The 19,616-nt window shown below is 37.9% G+C and overlaps 1 protein-coding gene across 1 annotated transcript in view; it reads left to right on the plus strand.

Annotated features, from left to right (window-relative positions):
* atp2b3b (ATPase plasma membrane Ca2+ transporting 3b) overlaps nucleotides 1–19,616 on the plus strand; it is a 72,757-nt gene that overhangs the window by 39,333 nt on the left and 13,808 nt on the right. Inside the window, 12 exon segments of the mRNA XM_042491530.1 lie at nucleotides 653–785; nucleotides 2,233–2,342; nucleotides 2,563–2,697; nucleotides 5,116–5,222; nucleotides 5,377–5,452; nucleotides 7,584–7,742; nucleotides 8,895–9,074; nucleotides 11,401–11,488; nucleotides 11,591–11,697; nucleotides 13,354–13,545; nucleotides 14,871–15,084; nucleotides 15,958–16,169. Of these exon segments, the coding sequence (XP_042347464.1) occupies nucleotides 653–785; nucleotides 2,233–2,342; nucleotides 2,563–2,697; nucleotides 5,116–5,222; nucleotides 5,377–5,452; nucleotides 7,584–7,742; nucleotides 8,895–9,074; nucleotides 11,401–11,488; nucleotides 11,591–11,697; nucleotides 13,354–13,545; nucleotides 14,871–15,084; nucleotides 15,958–16,169 (1,713 nt within the window).

Below are 19,616 nucleotides of genomic sequence, written 5' to 3' on the forward strand. Positions count from 1 at the left end.
TTTATGCTTTGTTGGCTGTGGGGTCAAAAATTGCATTTGGATGCATTTCAATGGCACATTTTTTGCACTTAACAGTCTGAATGTAACAATTTTGTTTCAACAGTGTATTTTAGACTTAACGAAAAATACACAATCTTGCCAAAATAAATTATGCCATATGCATGAACACAGACAAAATTATTAAAAAATTAAGAATAAAAACTATGTAAAAGGTGCCAAACAGTCCCTAAGGGTTCATCAAAATGTGCAGCTAAATTCAGCAAAGGAACAGTAGAAGGGAGTGTATGAATCCACTTTACAAATCACAGTCCTCAATGAAAACTGTAACTAATTAATTAAGTAGATATACATCAACATGTTATATATGTAATTGCCTACATGAATAAACATTATTTACACACACACAATATCAGTTTTTGCATGCCTTTGGAAGTTCTGTCTACTGCATAAAAAAAATCTTGTTTTTGAACTTAATCTTAATTTTCACGCTTGGTGAATTTACCCTGCTTCCCTCTCTCCTTCCTTCCATCAATCTGTTTCTGTCTGCCTCTGTCCTTCTGCGCACGCTCTATTCATCACCATTCCCTCCCATCTCACCTGTCCATCCAACCCGAACACATCCCTCTGCTCTCCATCACTATTTCATATGTAGAAAATGATGAAGGACAACAACCTTGTACGCCACCTGGATGCTTGCGAGACCATGGGCAACGCCACGGCCATCTGCTCCGACAAGACGGGCACCCTCACCACCAACCGCATGACTGTTGTGCAGACTTACGTCGGTGAGTGACAAGCAAGCAATCTTAAATAATAATGAATAAATAAAATGATAAATGAATGCAGGCATGCATGAATTGATTATCTGTGCAGACTGTGGTCCTCTATCATAAAAAGTAATGCTGATATTGAGTAAATGTTGAGAAAAAAGGTTACATAAAAGTCACTTTTCAATATCCTCACTGCTTAGGTGAATCAGAAGTCATGTGGCCCAATTTTTAAGTAACTATGATTAGATCAATGGTTCCCAGAGTGGCTGCAGTGGCCCCTAATGTACCTCAAGAAAAGAGATCCTGCAACCATTCAAAAAAAATTACATTACAGTAAACAAAAAACTACAAAGCATTTTTCTATATTATAATATTATATTAGGTTTGACCTTTTAAAAATATGACATTATAATAATGATAATAGTAGATAGTTAAGAGGGAAGGATTATTAGAAAATATTCCAAAAATAGGGAAAAATGTCCAAAAAGTATATTAATATGGATAATAATTTCATATTTACAATTATGTTACACACAAAAAATATATATAAGATATTGTATCTTTTTTTTTTTTTTAATTGATCGCACCTTTTCGAGGTAGTTTGTTAAATTTTTGTTGTTGCTTGTTTTCAGGTAATTTATAAAAAACTTTATTTTTTTTAGAACTTTTGGGCTATGTCTTTTTAAGATGCTTGCTGCCTTCCCCCTATATATTTGAAATAAATCATGAGCAACTACTTTGCTCATGTTTTAAAGGGTTAAGACATCCTCATTGGGAGGAACTAAAAAAAAATGATGTTCACATCGTTGCCAGTCGGGATGAGGTGTTTGGCCCCTTTAAAATGCTGTCACTAATGAAGCGGATACTACATGTATACCCAGTAGCTTCCAGGAACAGTAGAAGGGAGTGTATGAATCCACTTTACAAATCACAGTCCTCAATGAAAACTGTAACTAATTAATTAAGTAGATATACATCAACATGTTATATATGTAATTGCCTACATGAATAAACATTATTGACACACACACAATATCAGCTTTTGCATGCCTTTGGAAGTTCTGTCTACTGCATAAAAAAAATCTTGTTTTTTAACTTAATCTTAATTTTCACGCTTGGTGAATTCACCCTGCTTCCCTCTCTCCTTCCTTCCATCAATCTGTTTCTGTCTGGCCTGTAGGCCATATCCGTCAAACTCGCCACTAAAACCATAGAGCTAAACTTCATTTAGATAGCAGAACAACTGTGTATTGCTATCTTTTTTTCATTTCCAGGTCACAGATGGGGGGGTCACAGAATAAATCTGCAAAATGTGTCTACATATAAAGATCTCATCAATATCATGTGCTCTTCATATTATCTGAGTAATGATGGAGAAACGGCAGCAGATGGAGATAGTATACAGGCGGAATAGACTGAGATTGTAACTGATATGTATTAAAGTTAGATTGTTGTCGCCCAGGTGATGTTCACCACCGTGTGATCCCGGACCCTGGACAGATCAACCCTCGGACACTAGATCTGTTAGTCAATGCTATCGCTATCAACAGCGCCTACACCTCCAAGATCTTAGTGAGTCATGCACAGACAGAGATGCCTCTGCTCTGCCTTTATTCTTTTTCATCGCAGCCCCTTCAGTTCTCCTGAGTTAATGTCATTTATTGTTGCTTTGTTTTAATCCTTTGTCATCTCTTTTTCCTGCTGTCTCATCCATCTCTTGTCTCCTTCTCTGTCTCCTCCTTACCTGCTTTTATCTAACACCCCAACTTGCTTCCAACTCACTCTGCGTCAGCCGCCTGATGTGGAGGGCGGTCTGGCAAAGCAGGTGGGCAACAAGACAGAGTGTGGCCTGCTGGGATTCGTATTAGACCTACAGCAGGACTACAGCCCCGTCAGAGAGCAGATCCCTGAGGAGAGACTGTACAAGGTAAGAAACCATGCTCCCATGCACCACCAGTGTATTTATATCTGATATACATCCTCCAAAAAATGAGTAAATAAAAAGAAGTCAATAGCAGAATTGTGCAACAGAACTATACATATTTTGGCAATGTGCTTCACTGTGCAGGCACATTTGATATCACAGTTTAAAGCTCCAATGGTAGCCTGGCACACTTGCAGACTCAGTGGGTCAGAACACACAATTGCTGTCTGTTGCACTTTGATGATATAGTGCACTCTGCAGTAGGACTACACATGGCAAAATGCATTCTCTGCAGTTTATTGCATGGTAATACAAATAATGTGGCACCAGCATAACATTATGCAACTGCAGAAAAATTAAGCATCACCAGATCTGTTGCTTATAAATGCTCTCCACACCCTCGCAGAGAAAAGTCCAGAACAAAAAGACACAGGAGAACATTAAATCAGAATCAGAAATGCATTATTGATCCTCGAGGGGAAGTTGGGATTTGCTACAGTCACTCTGATGTCAGCATAGAGAGTTGTAGCAAGTAGAAATAAGTACCAGCACAAGTTTATAAAAATAGCAAATAGAAAATAGAAATAGATCAAGAGTAAACTATTAGCAATAGTATGTAAATATTTGAAAATATATGTATGTATAATATGCTGAGTATGTAAAATGTGTAAAAATATAAATGTAAAAATTACAGTGGTAGACAATTAGCACTAATATATGAATATTTAAATTATAATATGGATAATATGCTGAGTGTATAAAGTTTTTAAGGTATAAAACTGTGCCTTGTGCTACAATGCAATGTATTAAACTAATATCTAAGTTAAAAATAGAGAATATAATCATGTGCAATGCTACAATGAGCAGCATAGTTTTGGGGACTGCCTGAGGGGAATTACCCACCAGAAAGCTCCCCTGAGGACTACATACCCTCAAAAGTTTTCTTCTATTTGCATTGTGTAAGCCGGCAAACAGATGGTAAAGCAATGTGAATATCACTTGGACGGGTCACAATCACACTGTATTTCCTCTGTGCATATATGCTCAGAAAAACATTACTGTTGGTCGATTTGACTATGTTTTCCTTTTTTATTTGATTTTTTTGTTACTGTAAACTGTTTGTGTTTACATGGCTAGCAGGTTTTAAGTAAAGTAAGGTACATATTGATGCATTTATAGTAATTTATTTATTTTTCTCTTAATATTTTTTATTTTTGTAAATGAAAGGGGACGCAATACATAAAACATAACATCAGCAGCAACAATAGCAGTTGGTGTCCATCACAACCACTAAAAACAGTGACACTTACAGCAAGAAAATAAATGAATAAAACAGCAGAAAAATAACAAAAAAATGATAATGATTGGGGTGCTCGATATCCACTTTTTGTCTTTTGTTTGGTTTGTCGTTTTCATTCAGACCAGTACTGCTCCTGGTGGCTGACTGATAAATAACCAGTAATCTCTAGTTGAGCCCATCAACAAATTTTTACAAAAACTCTGAATTCATCAAATTAAATGTTTATAGTAATTTAATTTATAGTAATTTATACTTCATCATTATGTTCCATTATTGGTGTTAAGTGAAGTTTGATCATTTTTTATGCATTTATGAAAATCTATGATGCATATTAAGTAATTAATGCCTACCATACACTAGAATACTCTGAAAATACACATAAAATGATAACTTATGATACTGCATGGACAGTAAACTATGAGTCCTTACCACAGATTGTTGTTGATGTGTGTATAGGGGAGAATAGTTATTAATAATCCATTATAGCCTAACAATCAAACTCTAATTTACACCTAGTCAAGAGTATTCATAAGACGCTTGCCTCTTATAAATCATTAGCCACATCTATAATGTTTTATGACTGTTGATAAAGTGACTCAGTAAGCATTATGTGTGTTATAAGTATAGGTATTAAGCATTATAGATATGATCTTTATAGAAAGTCTTCCAAAAATTCAGATCATGATAACAGCAATATTGTAATTTGCTGACAATTATGACAAGCAGTCACATACTCCAACAACGAGCGCAGCTGAAAGTGAAATTGCTACCAGCCAAGAGCACTTAAGTTACGTGGAGTCAGTGGTGTCGTTTTATCAACAGCCCCAAACCTTTCACTCTTTTTCTGTGCAGAATCAGTGTCGTACGGTGCTTTTGTCATAAGCCTGGCATTAACCTATGTGACGCTTGCAACTCGACAAAAAAACTGTATGTACCAAAATATTCCCCTCTAATCCCACATAGGATCCTATAGAGGTTTATAATGAACAAGTGGTACCTGGTACTTGTAGATCACAGTGGATCAAGAGGTCATCCAACACACTCAAAGCTGGTTTTGTAGTCATGCTTATGATGGTCTACCTCTAATTTGACTGTTCTGAATCTCTCTCCTACTCTCTCAGGTGTATACGTTCAACTCAGTGCGCAAATCCATGAGCACGGTGATCAAGCTGCCTGATGGTTCCTTCCGCCTCTACAGCAAAGGAGCCTCTGAGATCATGCTGAAGAAGTGAGTGTTGGAGGAGGATGAGGGAGATAGGGGTGATGCGTGGTGACGTTAGATCATATTTTATAGCGGTTTGGATTAAAAGGAGACAAAAGATGTTCTATTTGTGAGTCTTTTTTCTGTCTTTCACTGTTTTCTGTCCCTCATCTCTCTCCAGGTGTTCCTATATCCTAGACGCCAATGGTGAATCGCGCACTTTCCGCCCACGTGACAGAGATGAGATGGTCAAACAGGTGAGACTTGATGGCTTGGTTTACGATGTCACATACACTTAGATAGGGCAGGTGGCTGTGGCTCAGGGGGTAGAGCGTGCGTCGTTATTTAATCACAAGGTTGTTGGTTCCATCCCCTGCTCCTTCAGTCAACATGTCAAAGTATACATGGGTAAGATACCGAACCTGAAACTGCTCCTAATTGCTGCTGCATAAGTGTGTGAGTGTTTATGAATGTTTAAATCTTAGTAGCAGGTGGCACCTTGTATGGTAGCCTCGGCCATCAGTGAGTGAATGAATTTGTGAATGTGACATGTAGTGTGGAAGAGCTTTGGTGGAACAACCAGAAAGGCACTAAACAATAGCAGGTCCATTTAATAGAAGTAGCAGTAGCATATCCATACAGACAAAAGTTTAAACATTTATATTTCTATGCATTATCTAAGTGCCTAACTAACATTATTGCCTGCAGGTAACCACCAACCTGGTTTTATACATCCAAAGAACTTCTATAAAAATGACCTGCATGGTAACTGACCAGGCCTCTAATTGAGACAGGCCTTTTATAGACTTTTATTTGAAGTTTTAGGGTATATAAGTAATAATAATAATAATAATGATAATGATAATAATAGTAGCTGCTGGATAAATGTTGTGGAGTAAAAAGTACAATATTACCTTGTACCTTGTAAAAAGTATTATAAAATTAAAACTCAAGTAAAATACCTCAAAACTGTATGTGTATACAGTTCTTAAGTAAATGCACTTAGTGACTTTTTACTTTCCAGTTATCACCTCCTGAAACAACATTTACAAATGGTTCAGATCTACTGTACAGATATACTGTATATGTGCTGCCCTGTGGTCTGTGACACATCTGCTTCACAAGGTAGGTTTCATAATAGATTTTTGCGCAGAATAGAAGCGATATTTTCCAAATGTCGGTTAAAAACAACTGTGAGATGACTGTGTTTCCACTGAAATGTTCTGCCACTTCTCCACTGATGATAACATTCCAAGAAGCATAGTGGCAGATGTTCAAAACATTAGCAGCTCTATTTCAATTGCAGCCATCGCACTAGCCGTCATTATTTACAATCCAAAGCTACGTAGGCGTGTTATGGAGCCATAATGAAAAGGCAAGCCCTTATATGTGGGAATGACCACATATGAGGGATTTCTGGGAGCTGATAGTCCATGATTTCGCTGAGGAATTGTGGATTCAAGATATCCAGATGATCCGCTCAACTTATGTGATGCAATAACAGCTCTTGTAGCTCCTGCTGCATCATGAGGGAGCCAGTTCCTACTGACAAGCACACAGCCATAACACCATGTGACCTAGAAAAGTGAAAATAGTGTTTCCATTGCAGTTTAGCCAAACATGGCTTTTTTTTTTAATTGACGTGTTTAATTAGGTGTATTTTATATTCACAATTTATATTTGTGCAATAAGGGTTAATGGAAACCCACCTACTGAGTCAGTCTGCTTATCCTAATATCCACCCAGCAACAATATCTGTCTCTCCATACACAGTAATCAACCACAGTTGCCATCACACTGAACACTGTAAGCACCACTGAACAGAACCTGAGCAGCTGAATTATATACATTCCATATCTGTTATACATAAAACTGCTCTGCCAGATCAGTCTACTTGCAACTAAAATATTTAGCAGCTAAACACATGTATTTGTCCCCAATACAGTAGATTAGCCTATGCAGGCTGTGCCAGCATTGTTTCATTGACTGACAGGCTGCCTGACCTAAATTTGGCTCGCGCTGAACACAGCTTGTGCCGTGAGAAAAATAACTCTCCTCCATACACAACTTTATTCCAGCTCAGTTGTTCAGTTTACACTGTGGCAGCTTTGTGTCACCTCTTCTTTCCATCACATTGTCTTCCCTCTGCTGTCTGCAGCAGACTGGGGCTCTTTTCTCTGCAGCTGTGTCAGAGAGCGTTCTCACAAAGGTACTCAAAGGGTCATCTGGCATGACCCTCAAAATTTACGCAGGCAATTTAATGCAGCGTTTACGCATCATATTTTGGGATGTAAATAATATGTTTGCACACAGTAAATTCAGTTGTCTGTGGGTGGGGAGATTTTGTTGATCTCCTCCCGACCAGAGTTAATAATGACTGATTGACAGGTGATTGAGCCAATGGCGTGTGAGGGGTTGAGGACTATCTGCATTGCATACCGCGACCTGCCGTCTAATCCGGAGCCAGAGTGGGACAATGAAGCAGAGATCGTGACGGAGTTGACCTGCATCACTGTGGTTGGGATAGAGGACCCTGTGCGGCCTGAGGTAGGCTGCTGTGGAGTGCGTCTGTGTCTGCAGTTTTAGTTTCAGCTGGTGCTGTGACTTTGTGTAATCTGTGATATGTTTGGTGGTTTAAACTGTATTGTAACCCATTAAAACCTGGATCAGTTGTCTTGTTCAGCATCCATGTGCCTTTTACAAACACTTAAGCATTTACACCTGAACAAATTGCTTTGATTTAGCTCTAATACTAGGGAAACAGGTAATGAGCAATTCTGCGAAAGATACCCACAAACTGCAAGAAACTAAAAAAAGGGGACAAAAAAAATATCCTGAAAATTCATATTTTTTAAAAAGAAAGAGAAACTTTTTGGAAAATTACTTGAATTGGGGAAATTTACACAAAACTATACCTTTTTACTCATATTTATTATCATTAGATTTTTTTTCCAAGTTGTTTCCTTGTTTTTTTGTCTGTCTGTTTGTTTGTTTGTTTGTTTGTTTGTTTGTTTGTTTGCAAGAGATACCAAATTGCAGGGAAAAAAGGTGTAAAGATTATGACCTGAAAATTAGTAAAAAAAAAAACAAAAAACAAAAAAAAAACAAAAAAAACCCCAAACACTACTAAACTACTAAAAAAAACAAAAAACTGTTTTAAAATTATTTGAATGGAAAAATGTCTACTATATTACTACTACTAATAATTTATATATATTATATTACATTATTTATAATTTATATATGTTATTATTATTACTATTGTTTATTATTATTATAAATTAGAAGTTATTTAATATATATATATTTCCTTCTTCAGGTTCTTTCCATGTTTGTTTGTTTGTTTGTTTGTTTAGAATACAATACAATAAATCTTTATTGTCCACCAGAGTGGAAATTTGTCATTGGCACACCAAACAGAAGACAACACAATAAAGAGCAGAAAAGAAGTTAGTGAAACAAACACATGAACAGGTCATTAGCAACACTTAACACATTAAACCAGTTCATGTCACTGTCTGTATGTTTTTAATATCAATTTTCTTGAAAATTCTAACTAATTTCTTGCAAAATTTGGGTAATTAATTGTTGTCAAGTCGAAGAAGAAATCAAGCCAAATTGTTCAGATTTCAAATGGTTATAAGTAAGCAGCATTGTGATTTTGATTTTTTTATGAATATATTTCCATGTCCCTCTCAGGTGCCCGAAGCCATCCGTAAGTGTCAGCGTGCAGGCATCACGGTACGGATGGTGACTGGCGATAACATTAACACAGCAAGGGCCATCGCTGCCAAATGTGGCATCATCCACCCTGGGGATGACTTTATCTGTCTAGAGGGCAAAGACTTCAACCGACGAATCAGGAATGAGAAAGGAGAGGTGAGTCAGGCTCTCAAGTGGGTTAAGTGCAAAGTAAACTTCCACAGCATTTTAAAAAAGGTTCCATTTTTCTGTCGCTGCATTGTATGAACTAAAATGAATGTTAGCACATGATCTGGTGGAAGCGTATAAAGTAACAGACGTAGCTTACGTCACCATTGGTTTGTGGACATTTTGAAGCCTCAGCTTCGGCATATCAGGGCATTATCAGGGTGTAGTTTGGAAAACTATGGGCAAGTATTGTGGTCCAACATTTTTTTTCTTTCATTATTGTTATTACCATGACCTTTCATATACTAAGGTCCAAAGTACATTTTTCTAATGAGGAACTGGTCATCTGTAATTACACATTAAATTGGTTGAACTGGTTGAAACATAAACATTGCAGGAACAGAAAGACATAACATATGGCTGGTGCAATATGAAAAGAATTATACCACTTTCCTAAACTTCCAAATGTCATTCATTTCACTTAGTGCTAGCAAACTGTTGAACAAAAGCTTGTGAAGATTCTTACAGGAGCTGGTGATGGCTTTTGTTCTTGTGTTATTAACTGATTGTGTTCAGCTTATTATATCTAATACAGATCTAACCCATGATGTGATTCACAGAATCCTGGGAGAGCTTATTTTGTGGAGAATAGTTAATGACTTACTTAGGCCACATTTAGACGTGAACAGCCCTACTAAAGACGGAAATTATTTTCTTTCTTCTTTCTTTTCTAAAAACACAATTTGCATATGATAACATTGTGAAAGCGATCCTCGTGTACACAGATCTGCAAAAAAAAAAACAAAAACGCTGTAGTGTGCATACCAAGCCAGTAGCTGACAGTGTAACTTTGTAATGACACAACAACATGGAACACCAGAAGAACACCATGTGCCTGTGCATAAAGGCGTTCTTCTACAGAGTGATGAGTACATACAAACAAGAAGACAATGGTGAACGTGTGCATGATCAGCTGATCACAGTAATGTTCTCCCACTCGTACTCGTGGTTATTTGTCTGAAAGGTAATGTGTATGTGCAAAGTGCGGCCGTGACGTCACCATTCTCACAGGATCTGCACATTGCCAGTTTACATGGCGACAGAAGAGGTGGCCTTTTCAAGAAATTTCACCCTGGAACCTGGTTTCAAAAGTTTGCGTTTTCAGGCCTCCAAAATGCTGTGGCCATGTGAACAAAAGGTCAAACTGCATCAAAAGTTGAATGTTTCATGCAAGAACCGTTGCCATGTAAACTGCCACTTAGCCTACCTGAATAGTCCATTTCGCTCATCTCTTAGTTTATTGTTCTGTCAGTATTTGTAGGGAAAAATCGAAACTTTGTCAATTTATTTATTTATGAAGTGCAATTTTTATTTATTATCATTTCGAGTCCTCTAAAAAATCTTTTTCTAGTGCCCCCCACGTACTAGGGGGCCCCAAGCAACTGCCCACTTTGCTTAATGGGTTGGGCTGGCTCTGGCTATCAGCACTTATATGGCTGTACCCATTGCACAGCAGTTAGTGCACACTATCAGAGCCAACATTTACACGGACATTGCTTTCATCGAAATCATTTCACTTTATCATCTGAATTGAGCAGAATGCTTAATAGGATGGATAGCTGCTGATGAGTGATGTGGCTCTGCTCTTTTGTGGAGTGTGAATTTAAATGCACACTCTAAAATCTCTAAAAAACTGTGTGTACATTATCATTATGTAGGAGTGCAGTGTTGTTAAATTGATTGCAAGAGAGCGCTACACCACGCCAAAAGAACAGTTTCTTCCCGGCTGCTGCTGGCCTCATCAAAAAGGCCCGAGACCCCACTGACACGGACTCTTATCCCACGTCATCGACACTACTTGTTACATTAACATAAAGATTCCACATCTGTCCCCATGCATTATATTAACACATATCTACTGGACTCTTTCCTTTGTACAATGTATTCTTTGCACGTGATACTGTGATCTTTTGCATCTGATTTTTTTTGCACATCACTGCAGAAAAACATCTTTAATTTGAAAAACAGATATATTCTATATATAAATATACTGTATGTTATCAGACTTGAATTGTAAGTTTTCTGTTGTTTTAAAATTCTATTCTATATTTATGTTTCTTGACCTTTGCAGTACTTGGCTCTACTTTTATTTTCTGATATTTGATTCTTGATTCGAGACAATTTGTCAGTGCGTCTTTGATGCTTTATCCTCCATCCAAGACTCTGGATCAATAGTGACATCTAGTGAAAGAAGAGACTAGCTATAGTGTTATTTCATTGTGTTATTCATCATCACACACTTCCCCCTTCTTCTTTCTCTCCATTTGACTGACAGATTGAACAGGAACGTATCGACAAAATCTGGCCCAAACTTCGCGTCTTGGCTCGATCCTCGCCAACCGACAAACACACACTGGTCAAAGGTGAGTCTCAAGTGTATTCAACCAAACACATGCACATACACACACGTTCATTCACACAGATTTGGAGCCTGTTTTTTATTGTCCTTCATTTTTTGTGTCCAGGCATCATCGACAGCAGCATTATCGAACAGAGGCAGGTTGTTGCAGTAACAGGAGATGGAACCAATGACGGACCAGCTTTGAAGAAGGCTGATGTGGGCTTTGCCATGGTAACCTTACATATCATTTACCATGAATGGTTTTTTATTGGTGTTAAAACCCTTCTGAAAATACAATATTGTCATTGCATAGTGTATAAATTATTTATTATTTTTTTTGTAAATGCACAATTGTAAAATCACTGATTTTTTCTTATCCCACTACACATTTAATATTTGATATGTGAATGACTTAAGATAACCAATACAGTATTTATGATGGATTTTAGAATTTTACTCCTTTTATAAATATTAAATGCATAACAAATACATTAAATCTATGAATATATTATATTTTATTGAAAACATTTGTATGCTTCCATACCAGATTTTGATGGCAATAGGTCAAAGGTCAAGGTTGCTCTTAACTTGTCTGTCTCATTTTTGTGAACATGATACTCTAAGATTTTTGGGGAATTTGGCACAAATGTCCACTTTGAGTCACAGATTAACTTATTAGAATTTGGTGGTCAGAGGTCAAGGTCACTTTGGCCCTAGGTGCCACATTGTTGTGAACGCAATATCTTTACAACATCTTGAGGGGATTTCTTCAAATTTGACACAAATGCTCACTTTATGAACTTTATGAACTAAAGGTCAAGGTCCAGGTCACTGTGACCTGGACCTGCATCTGTTTCATTCTCATGACCACAATAGCTCAAGAGCAACATAAGTGAGTTGCTTTAAATTTTGCACAAATGTCCCCTTTGAATCACAGATAAACTTTTTAGAATTTGGTGGTCAAAGGTCAAGGTCACTTTGACCTTCTTTGTTGCATTTTCATGAATGCATTATCTTTACAACATCTTGAAGGAATTTCTTCAAATTTGGCTCAAACATCCACTGGGTTTCAACAAGGAACTACGCAGAATTGGTGGTCAGTGGTCAATGTGACTTTCACAAACTTTCACTTTGGGTCACAGATGAACTTAGTTGAATTTGGTGGTCAAAGGTCAAGATCACTCTGACCCTGTATGCTGCATTCTCTTGAGCACAATGTCTTAGAACTTATTGTGGGAGTTCCCTTCATATTTGACACAAACTCATTCTTAACAATGAACAGTGTAGAGTATGATGGTCAAAGGTCAGGGTCAATGTGACCTCATAAAATTGTTTTTTGGCCATCATTCAAAAACTCATCCGCTAATTGTGACAAAATATCACACAGATGTCTTATGGGATATGATGATAAAATGATGACATTTTAAATCAGAAAGGTCAACTTCACTCTGACATCATAATGTTCTGCAAAAACACTTGTCTGGCAATTACTCAGCATCATATCTCAGGAACAGAAGTGGAGGCATTTGGTCAGATACTGAATTAGTGACACTAATCTTGAGAGTCCACCTTGAAACGGGGCTGATTAGAGAGATCTTCAGGGCTGCCGGGGGGAAGGTGTGTGAAGCATCCATGTTGTCACAGACATGTATGTAAACTGTACATGCAACTTGACTGGTGCATTTATGCATACAGTCGCCAGCTGGTAGTTTCATAGCCAATTTGGTTTTGGTCACAGTTTTCATTCAGGCCAAGGAGCAGCACTTGGAGACAGGACAACGCGATATTGAGACAGTGGTACTCCGAAGTAATTTGGACGCTTGAATGCTTGCATGAATCATGTCATGACTCTCCGTCTCCTCCTCACTCTGTCTCAATCTGTGTCAGGGTATTGCGGGGACAGACGTGGCTAAAGAGGCATCTGACATCATCCTGACTGATGACAACTTCAGCAGCATTGTCAAGGCGGTGATGTGGGGACGAAATGTCTACGATAGCATCTCCAAGTTCCTGCAGTTCCAGCTCACGGTCAATGTAGTGGCTGTCATAGTGGCCTTCACCGGGGCCTGCATCACTCAGGTAGACAGATTTAAATATACACATACATGCTGACACACATGCATTCCTACACATACAATATAACAGACACAGAGACGTCACTTCTGCAGACATCACTCACTCTATATCTGCTAAGACAAAGCAAATGCTGAAATGCTTTTTGTGCATTTTTACACCACGCTTATATAAGAAGGGACATCCTGACACGCATGGAAACATTGACGTGTTTGATCTGAATGCAGTACATTTTAATTCAAAGTTTAAGATAAAGAGCAATTTAAAAAAATAATAATAAAATTTTTCTCAGTCATTTTCTCATCCAGAACACTGTTTACACCAGGTATTCTTTAGTGACTGGACTACAAGAAGTGTTTACAGGGTCATTCATTTACATATTTTTAAATTTAAAAATTTGTTTAATTAATTTATTCTGAGGTCAGGTGTAAATGCACTAAATGTGTCCTCAATAGTCCTGTTTTCACCGAGCAGTCTGGATCAGTTGGATTCAGTTTGGCACGTTTTCCATTTTCCACAAAAGTTCTAGATGGTACCAATAAAACCATTTCTTACTGTCCCCATTTTTCATCACCACTCTGCTTGGGATATCCAGCTCACTGATCTGGTACTAAAATTTGGAGCTGCAGTCCGTTGATTGGTCAGTAGAAAATCAGCATTCTGTGCTCAGGGCTGAGCTGAGGCTGCCTTAACCACTGTTCATACTGTGACAAGTTTTTCAAACATTAGTAAACTATAACTATAAAATGAAAGAATAAATAGAGAAAGAAAGAAGAAATTAAATGACAAGATAAAAATAAATAGAAAAAGAAAGAAATGAAGTAAAAAGATAGAAAGATAGATAGATAGATAGATAATCCAAAAATCATGATACACATAATTTTCCCTTAGCTGGAACCTTTCTCACGGCCTTTTTTCCCCCCATGTTTTTAAAAGGAATCACACCAATTTTTTCAGGGTTCAAAGGGTTAAATACTTGTGAAAGTCATCTGAAAGTAGCAAAAGAAAGTAGCAAAAAGAAAAGTGATGTTACTGTGCAACTACAGATAATATGTACAAAGAGAACAAAAAGAAGTTCATACAGAACATCCTCACATTAGGTCTGACCTGTTTCAACACATCATAACCCCGTGAACGTTAAATAAAACCACACTGACAAAAAAATTAACAGACTAAGTGAAACACTAGACTCAAATTAGTAATTTTAAATGCGAAAACAACTGTGAATGTTGTGAATGGGAATTGGGGTCTTGTGAAAAGGGAGGGATGCAGCTTTTTTCACAATCACCACGGTCTGTGAGCCAGCCCTCTGGTTTTCAATCTCTCTGCAGGACTCTCCTCTGAAGGCGGTGCAGATGCTGTGGGTGAATCTCATCATGGACACGTTTGCTTCTCTGGCCCTGGCCACCGAGCCCCCTACTGAAGCCCTGTTGCTACGGAAACCTTACGGTCGGAACAACCCGCTCATCTCACTGACCATGATGAAGAACATCCTGGGCCATGGAGTGTACCAGCTGGTCATCATCTTCACCTTACTGTTCATAGGTACACACACACACACACAACGAGGAAAACTGTGATCAATAGATTCCTGATGAAATTCGGATGACCTGTTTTGCTACAACAGACATAAAAGGGTACCTTTAGGACCCTATTTTCCCATGTATTTGTGTCTAAGTGACTAGTGGGAACAACAACTTTTGAAATTGGTTTAGTATTATCCCTTAGGGACTGTTTGGGACTTTTTTATGCGCTTTTCATTCTTCATTTTTTGATCATTTTGGCTGTGTTCATACATATGGCATACATTTTACATTCATACTTTTTGCCTTGAAATTTGTAATTTTAACTATTTTCCACTTGACACTTTTTCCCCATATTCGGCATATGGAGAAAATGTTTGGTCAACAACTTTTTTATTAATTCACATATTAAACATAATTTTTTTGAACACATGTAAAGTGTGTGACCTCAAAGCACATGAACACAACAAAGTCAGAAGAACGACTTTCCAACTCGGAAACTACGACCTTCTGACATCACATGAACATGTCATAAGAATAGTGATGTGATTCTGTCAGTGGAAAAAACAAGCACTTTTAGTGGATGTAAATTGACAGTGCACAAATGCCCCCACTGCTTAAATTGCAGCCTGTTTCATGGCTGCCAGCTGCAGCCCTCTCGCTCAACACTGGAACAATTTCTAAAAATTGTTATTCCCATTAGTCACTTCAACACATAAAATGAGGAAACAATGTCCAGGTAGAAAAGCACTGAATGTACCCTTTAATTGTTAATGGTATATTTGTCCTGCAGCTGATCAAACACTTCCTAATGAACAGCACAGCTGATACTTCTCCTTCCTTTTTCCTTTCTTCACACCTCTCATCTCCCCCTCCCCCCGTCCTTACCCTGCAGGCGAGCGCATGTTTAACATCGACAGCGGCCGCAACGCTCCGCTCCACTCCCCTCCCTCTGAGCACTACACCATCATCTTCAACACCTTCGTCCTCATGCAGCTTTTCAACGAGATCAACGCTCGCAAAATCCACGGAGAGAGAAATGTCTTTGACGGCATATTTTCCAACCCAATCTTCTGTACTATCGTTGTGGGGACGTTTGCTGTGCAGGTAAGTTTCACCCAGCAACGCCCATTGATGGTTTTCTTCACTGTTTGATAGATGACAATTGTTTTTTTTTTGTTTGTTTTTTTTTACCAATTATTTTTTTAACATGATTTTTGGGTAAGTTTTCCTTTATATCACAGTCTGGGTGAATACTGGGTGATTTGCTGCAAGATGTCCATAACTTATATATAGGACATCAAATAGTTCAATCAAAACTGTCTCTTCACTGTTCTAAACAAATAAAAAAATACATTGTATCCTCATCGGCTTATAGCTTAGAGTGACCACAGCAACAGTGATGCTGTCAAAGCCTGAGTCTAGTCGTCCAGAGCCAAATCCTCTAAACACCCCAGGATGGAGACTGTAACACACAAGCCCCTCTGAATGTATGCTGCCTTCATGTGCTTCTCGGAAAAATCCTACTTACTGTATTTATGACTTATGAGCACTTGAACACCCCTCTAAAGTTGTAAATAAGAGTGGGTAAATGGGAAATGTTGATGATGTGATGACCTGAGATGTCAAGTTGTGACATTTGTGTGATGTTTTAGAGCAGCAGATATGGCGGAAAGTAAGGAAACAGTGTCAACAATTGCCATCATTTAGTTTCAGTAGTTGCACATTTGAGCATCAGCATCTATTAGCTGTAGCAAGCAGGAAAACTTTGAACTATAAACCATGCCAGGTGAGTACACTAACAATCAGTATCATATGAAAGTGCTATATGCAAAAAAATCAAGAAGACCAGTGAGAGACATCATGAGAAACCATGTGTCAATAACGTCCTATTTCATGGGAATTTATTTGCAAGCTAGCAAGCATTAACTAGCAAGCTAGCTTTCCTTGTGAGTCCCAAAAGGCACTGTCTACATTCAGCACAAATAACACGTCGGCAGATGATCACTTGTCTGCATTCACTCGTGTGGTTGCGCCCTAATGCTGTTGATACCAACTCCATACTTCCTGTGTCCATTTCAGTTTAAAAGCACTGCAGCATTTCAGAATACTTAATTTCCTACCAAGGCTTTTATTGTGAAAAATTTATAGGAATGTGTTGTGGAAAATTCTGTGACTTGCAGGCTTCCCATACATACTTCAAATGTCATCTTGTGGCAGTCATACGTTACTACATAATAAAATTTGGCTGGGACATGAACACAGAAACACCCAGTGCCTGAAATGAAACAGTTACTCTTTAGATGAGTATTCCAGAAGTGTCTGACATAGAGAGACTATATATCAGCTTAGATATTGATATAACGTGATATGGAATAAATGGTATTGTTTCCTGATTTTAAAGGTTGCATTATAGTAAAGTAATGTACTTTTCTCAACTTATCAGACACTTTTTAAACTCAAAAATGGAATTGTGTTAACATTTTTTCAAAGTACCAATAGTCATTCTTACAATATTGTCACATCAAAAAGGGAACTGGTAAAAAATAAACAAATAAGTAATGTTCGATTCTGTCTTCCTGTTCTAGCATCAATGAAGTGCTTTTGATGAGATTTAAAAATATCCAGACGTATATACTGTATCAAGATAAAGCCTAAAAATATCACAATATAATTTTCAGCCCATAAAACCAAGCCCTTGTCCAGATTTAATATTTGCCTCATATGCTGAGGCCTTGCAGAGGCCTGGGTTCAATTCCAGCCTGTGGCCCTTTGCTACATGTCATTCCCCCTCTCTCTCCTTTCTCTCCCCCCCTCTCTTAAAAAAAAAAAGAGTAAAGAAGAAATGCACTGAGCGGGGAATATTGAGTACACAAAAACAGAGATGGAGAAAGAATAAGTAGAATATTCTCCAAAGCTCTTCAAGTGCTCAGTGGGACTCGGGGGAGAAACAAGAGAGGAGAGACCTGGAGGGGATGGCAGTGATGTGGAGTGTGAGAGCCATGAAGAGACAGTTCAGAGGGATTTGGAAAATTAGAGATGAGAGAGAGCTGAGGACTGGAGGCAGCTTGAGAGAGGTGAAAGAGAGAGATAAGTAAGAAAGATGGATCCCTCCTCTCCGCAGACAGATATTATTACTGTATGTAATACACACCATCGTACTCTTGCTGAGATTTATGACGCTGCAGTTTGGTGTCAAGATGATAGTGTCACTCTGATGAGCCTCGCTCTGGTTGTAAAATGATTGTGTTGCTATCTAAAATACTATCGCTACATTCACTCAGCAAATAGACTTGTAGGAGCACAATGATACTGTGGTCCAAATTTTAATATGCAGATTGGAAATGAGCCAGGCTGCTTATGTTGGAGCCATCTTACTAAAGTCTATAAATTCATGTGTCATTTTTACAAAGTGACATAAGCAGGAGTGGAGTTTCTGCTGTTATTAACCCCTTAGACCCTGCTTTAATATTGCAAACACTCGTATTGCTCTTTGAACAAAATGCGCTTTTCAAAATAAAGTGGTTTAAAAGAAGACAGTGATGTAACAAGGTGGAGTTGCGAGAAGATAATGGACATACTGTTGAATTGACTTTGATGAGACTTTGTTGTAATTAAGGGAAAATATATACAAATGATGCAAACTATGAATCACATCATTTTTTTAAAAATGTTTTTCTGTTTCTTAAATTTTGAATTTATTAATTAGGGGCTTGAGCTCATGACCAAGTCCCTGCACCGTCTGAAGAGACGCTGATTCATCGATGCTGGAGGCTTGTTTGGCTGCTGAGGACGAATCTTAGGAACATTTATGCATGGCACTTCGGCAGCTTTATACAAACATAATGTTCTCCTCTATTGTTCCTTGTATATTTACTATATATACACACAGACAACCTTCCATGGCCTGATGTTAGCCAAGTGAAATTGTGAAAGGATGGTTTATGATCTTAATAGCCATTAAAGGTAATATACACCTCATGAATAATTAAATACATACAATATGCAAACACAAAAAGTCTGCATTTGTTATTACACAGCTTGTTTTGATGTTTATTAGATGCAGCAGCAATCACAGTCATAACTCCACCTTGTATTTTCTTGCTTGGAGGTGTTGACTTCTGACACATCCTCGTGTTATTGTATTTTTACAGTTCTGGTTTCTATCAAACCCTGTAGTGGCTTTTAAGAAGAAGGGGAAAAAAAGAAATCACGGCCAGGATTTATTCATTTGTGTGCTTGATATATCATTTTCCCCCTCAGTTTGATTCAACCCTTTGAAAGCTAGATCGACAACAGTTTTCTTGTGCTGCATTTTGATGCCTTTCATGAGCATTTAAACCTCTGACATGTGAGCACATTGGTTTGATTTCTTAAAAAAAACATGGGGAAAAGGCAATCAGTTGCAGATCCTGCTGAACAAAACACGAAGTTATCATAAATGTTTGAGTCCCACAGAGTTTATTTTTTGCCATAATCCAATGGAAAAAATCCCATTGACTTTTTGATGAGGGAACCAGTGAGACGTTAACTTCAGTGTCAGTCTTTAGAAAA

This window comes from Plectropomus leopardus, chromosome 8 (assembly GCF_008729295.1).
Source record: "Plectropomus leopardus isolate mb chromosome 8, YSFRI_Pleo_2.0, whole genome shotgun sequence".
In the NCBI taxonomy this organism is placed as follows: domain Eukaryota; kingdom Metazoa; phylum Chordata; class Actinopteri; order Perciformes; family Serranidae; genus Plectropomus; species Plectropomus leopardus.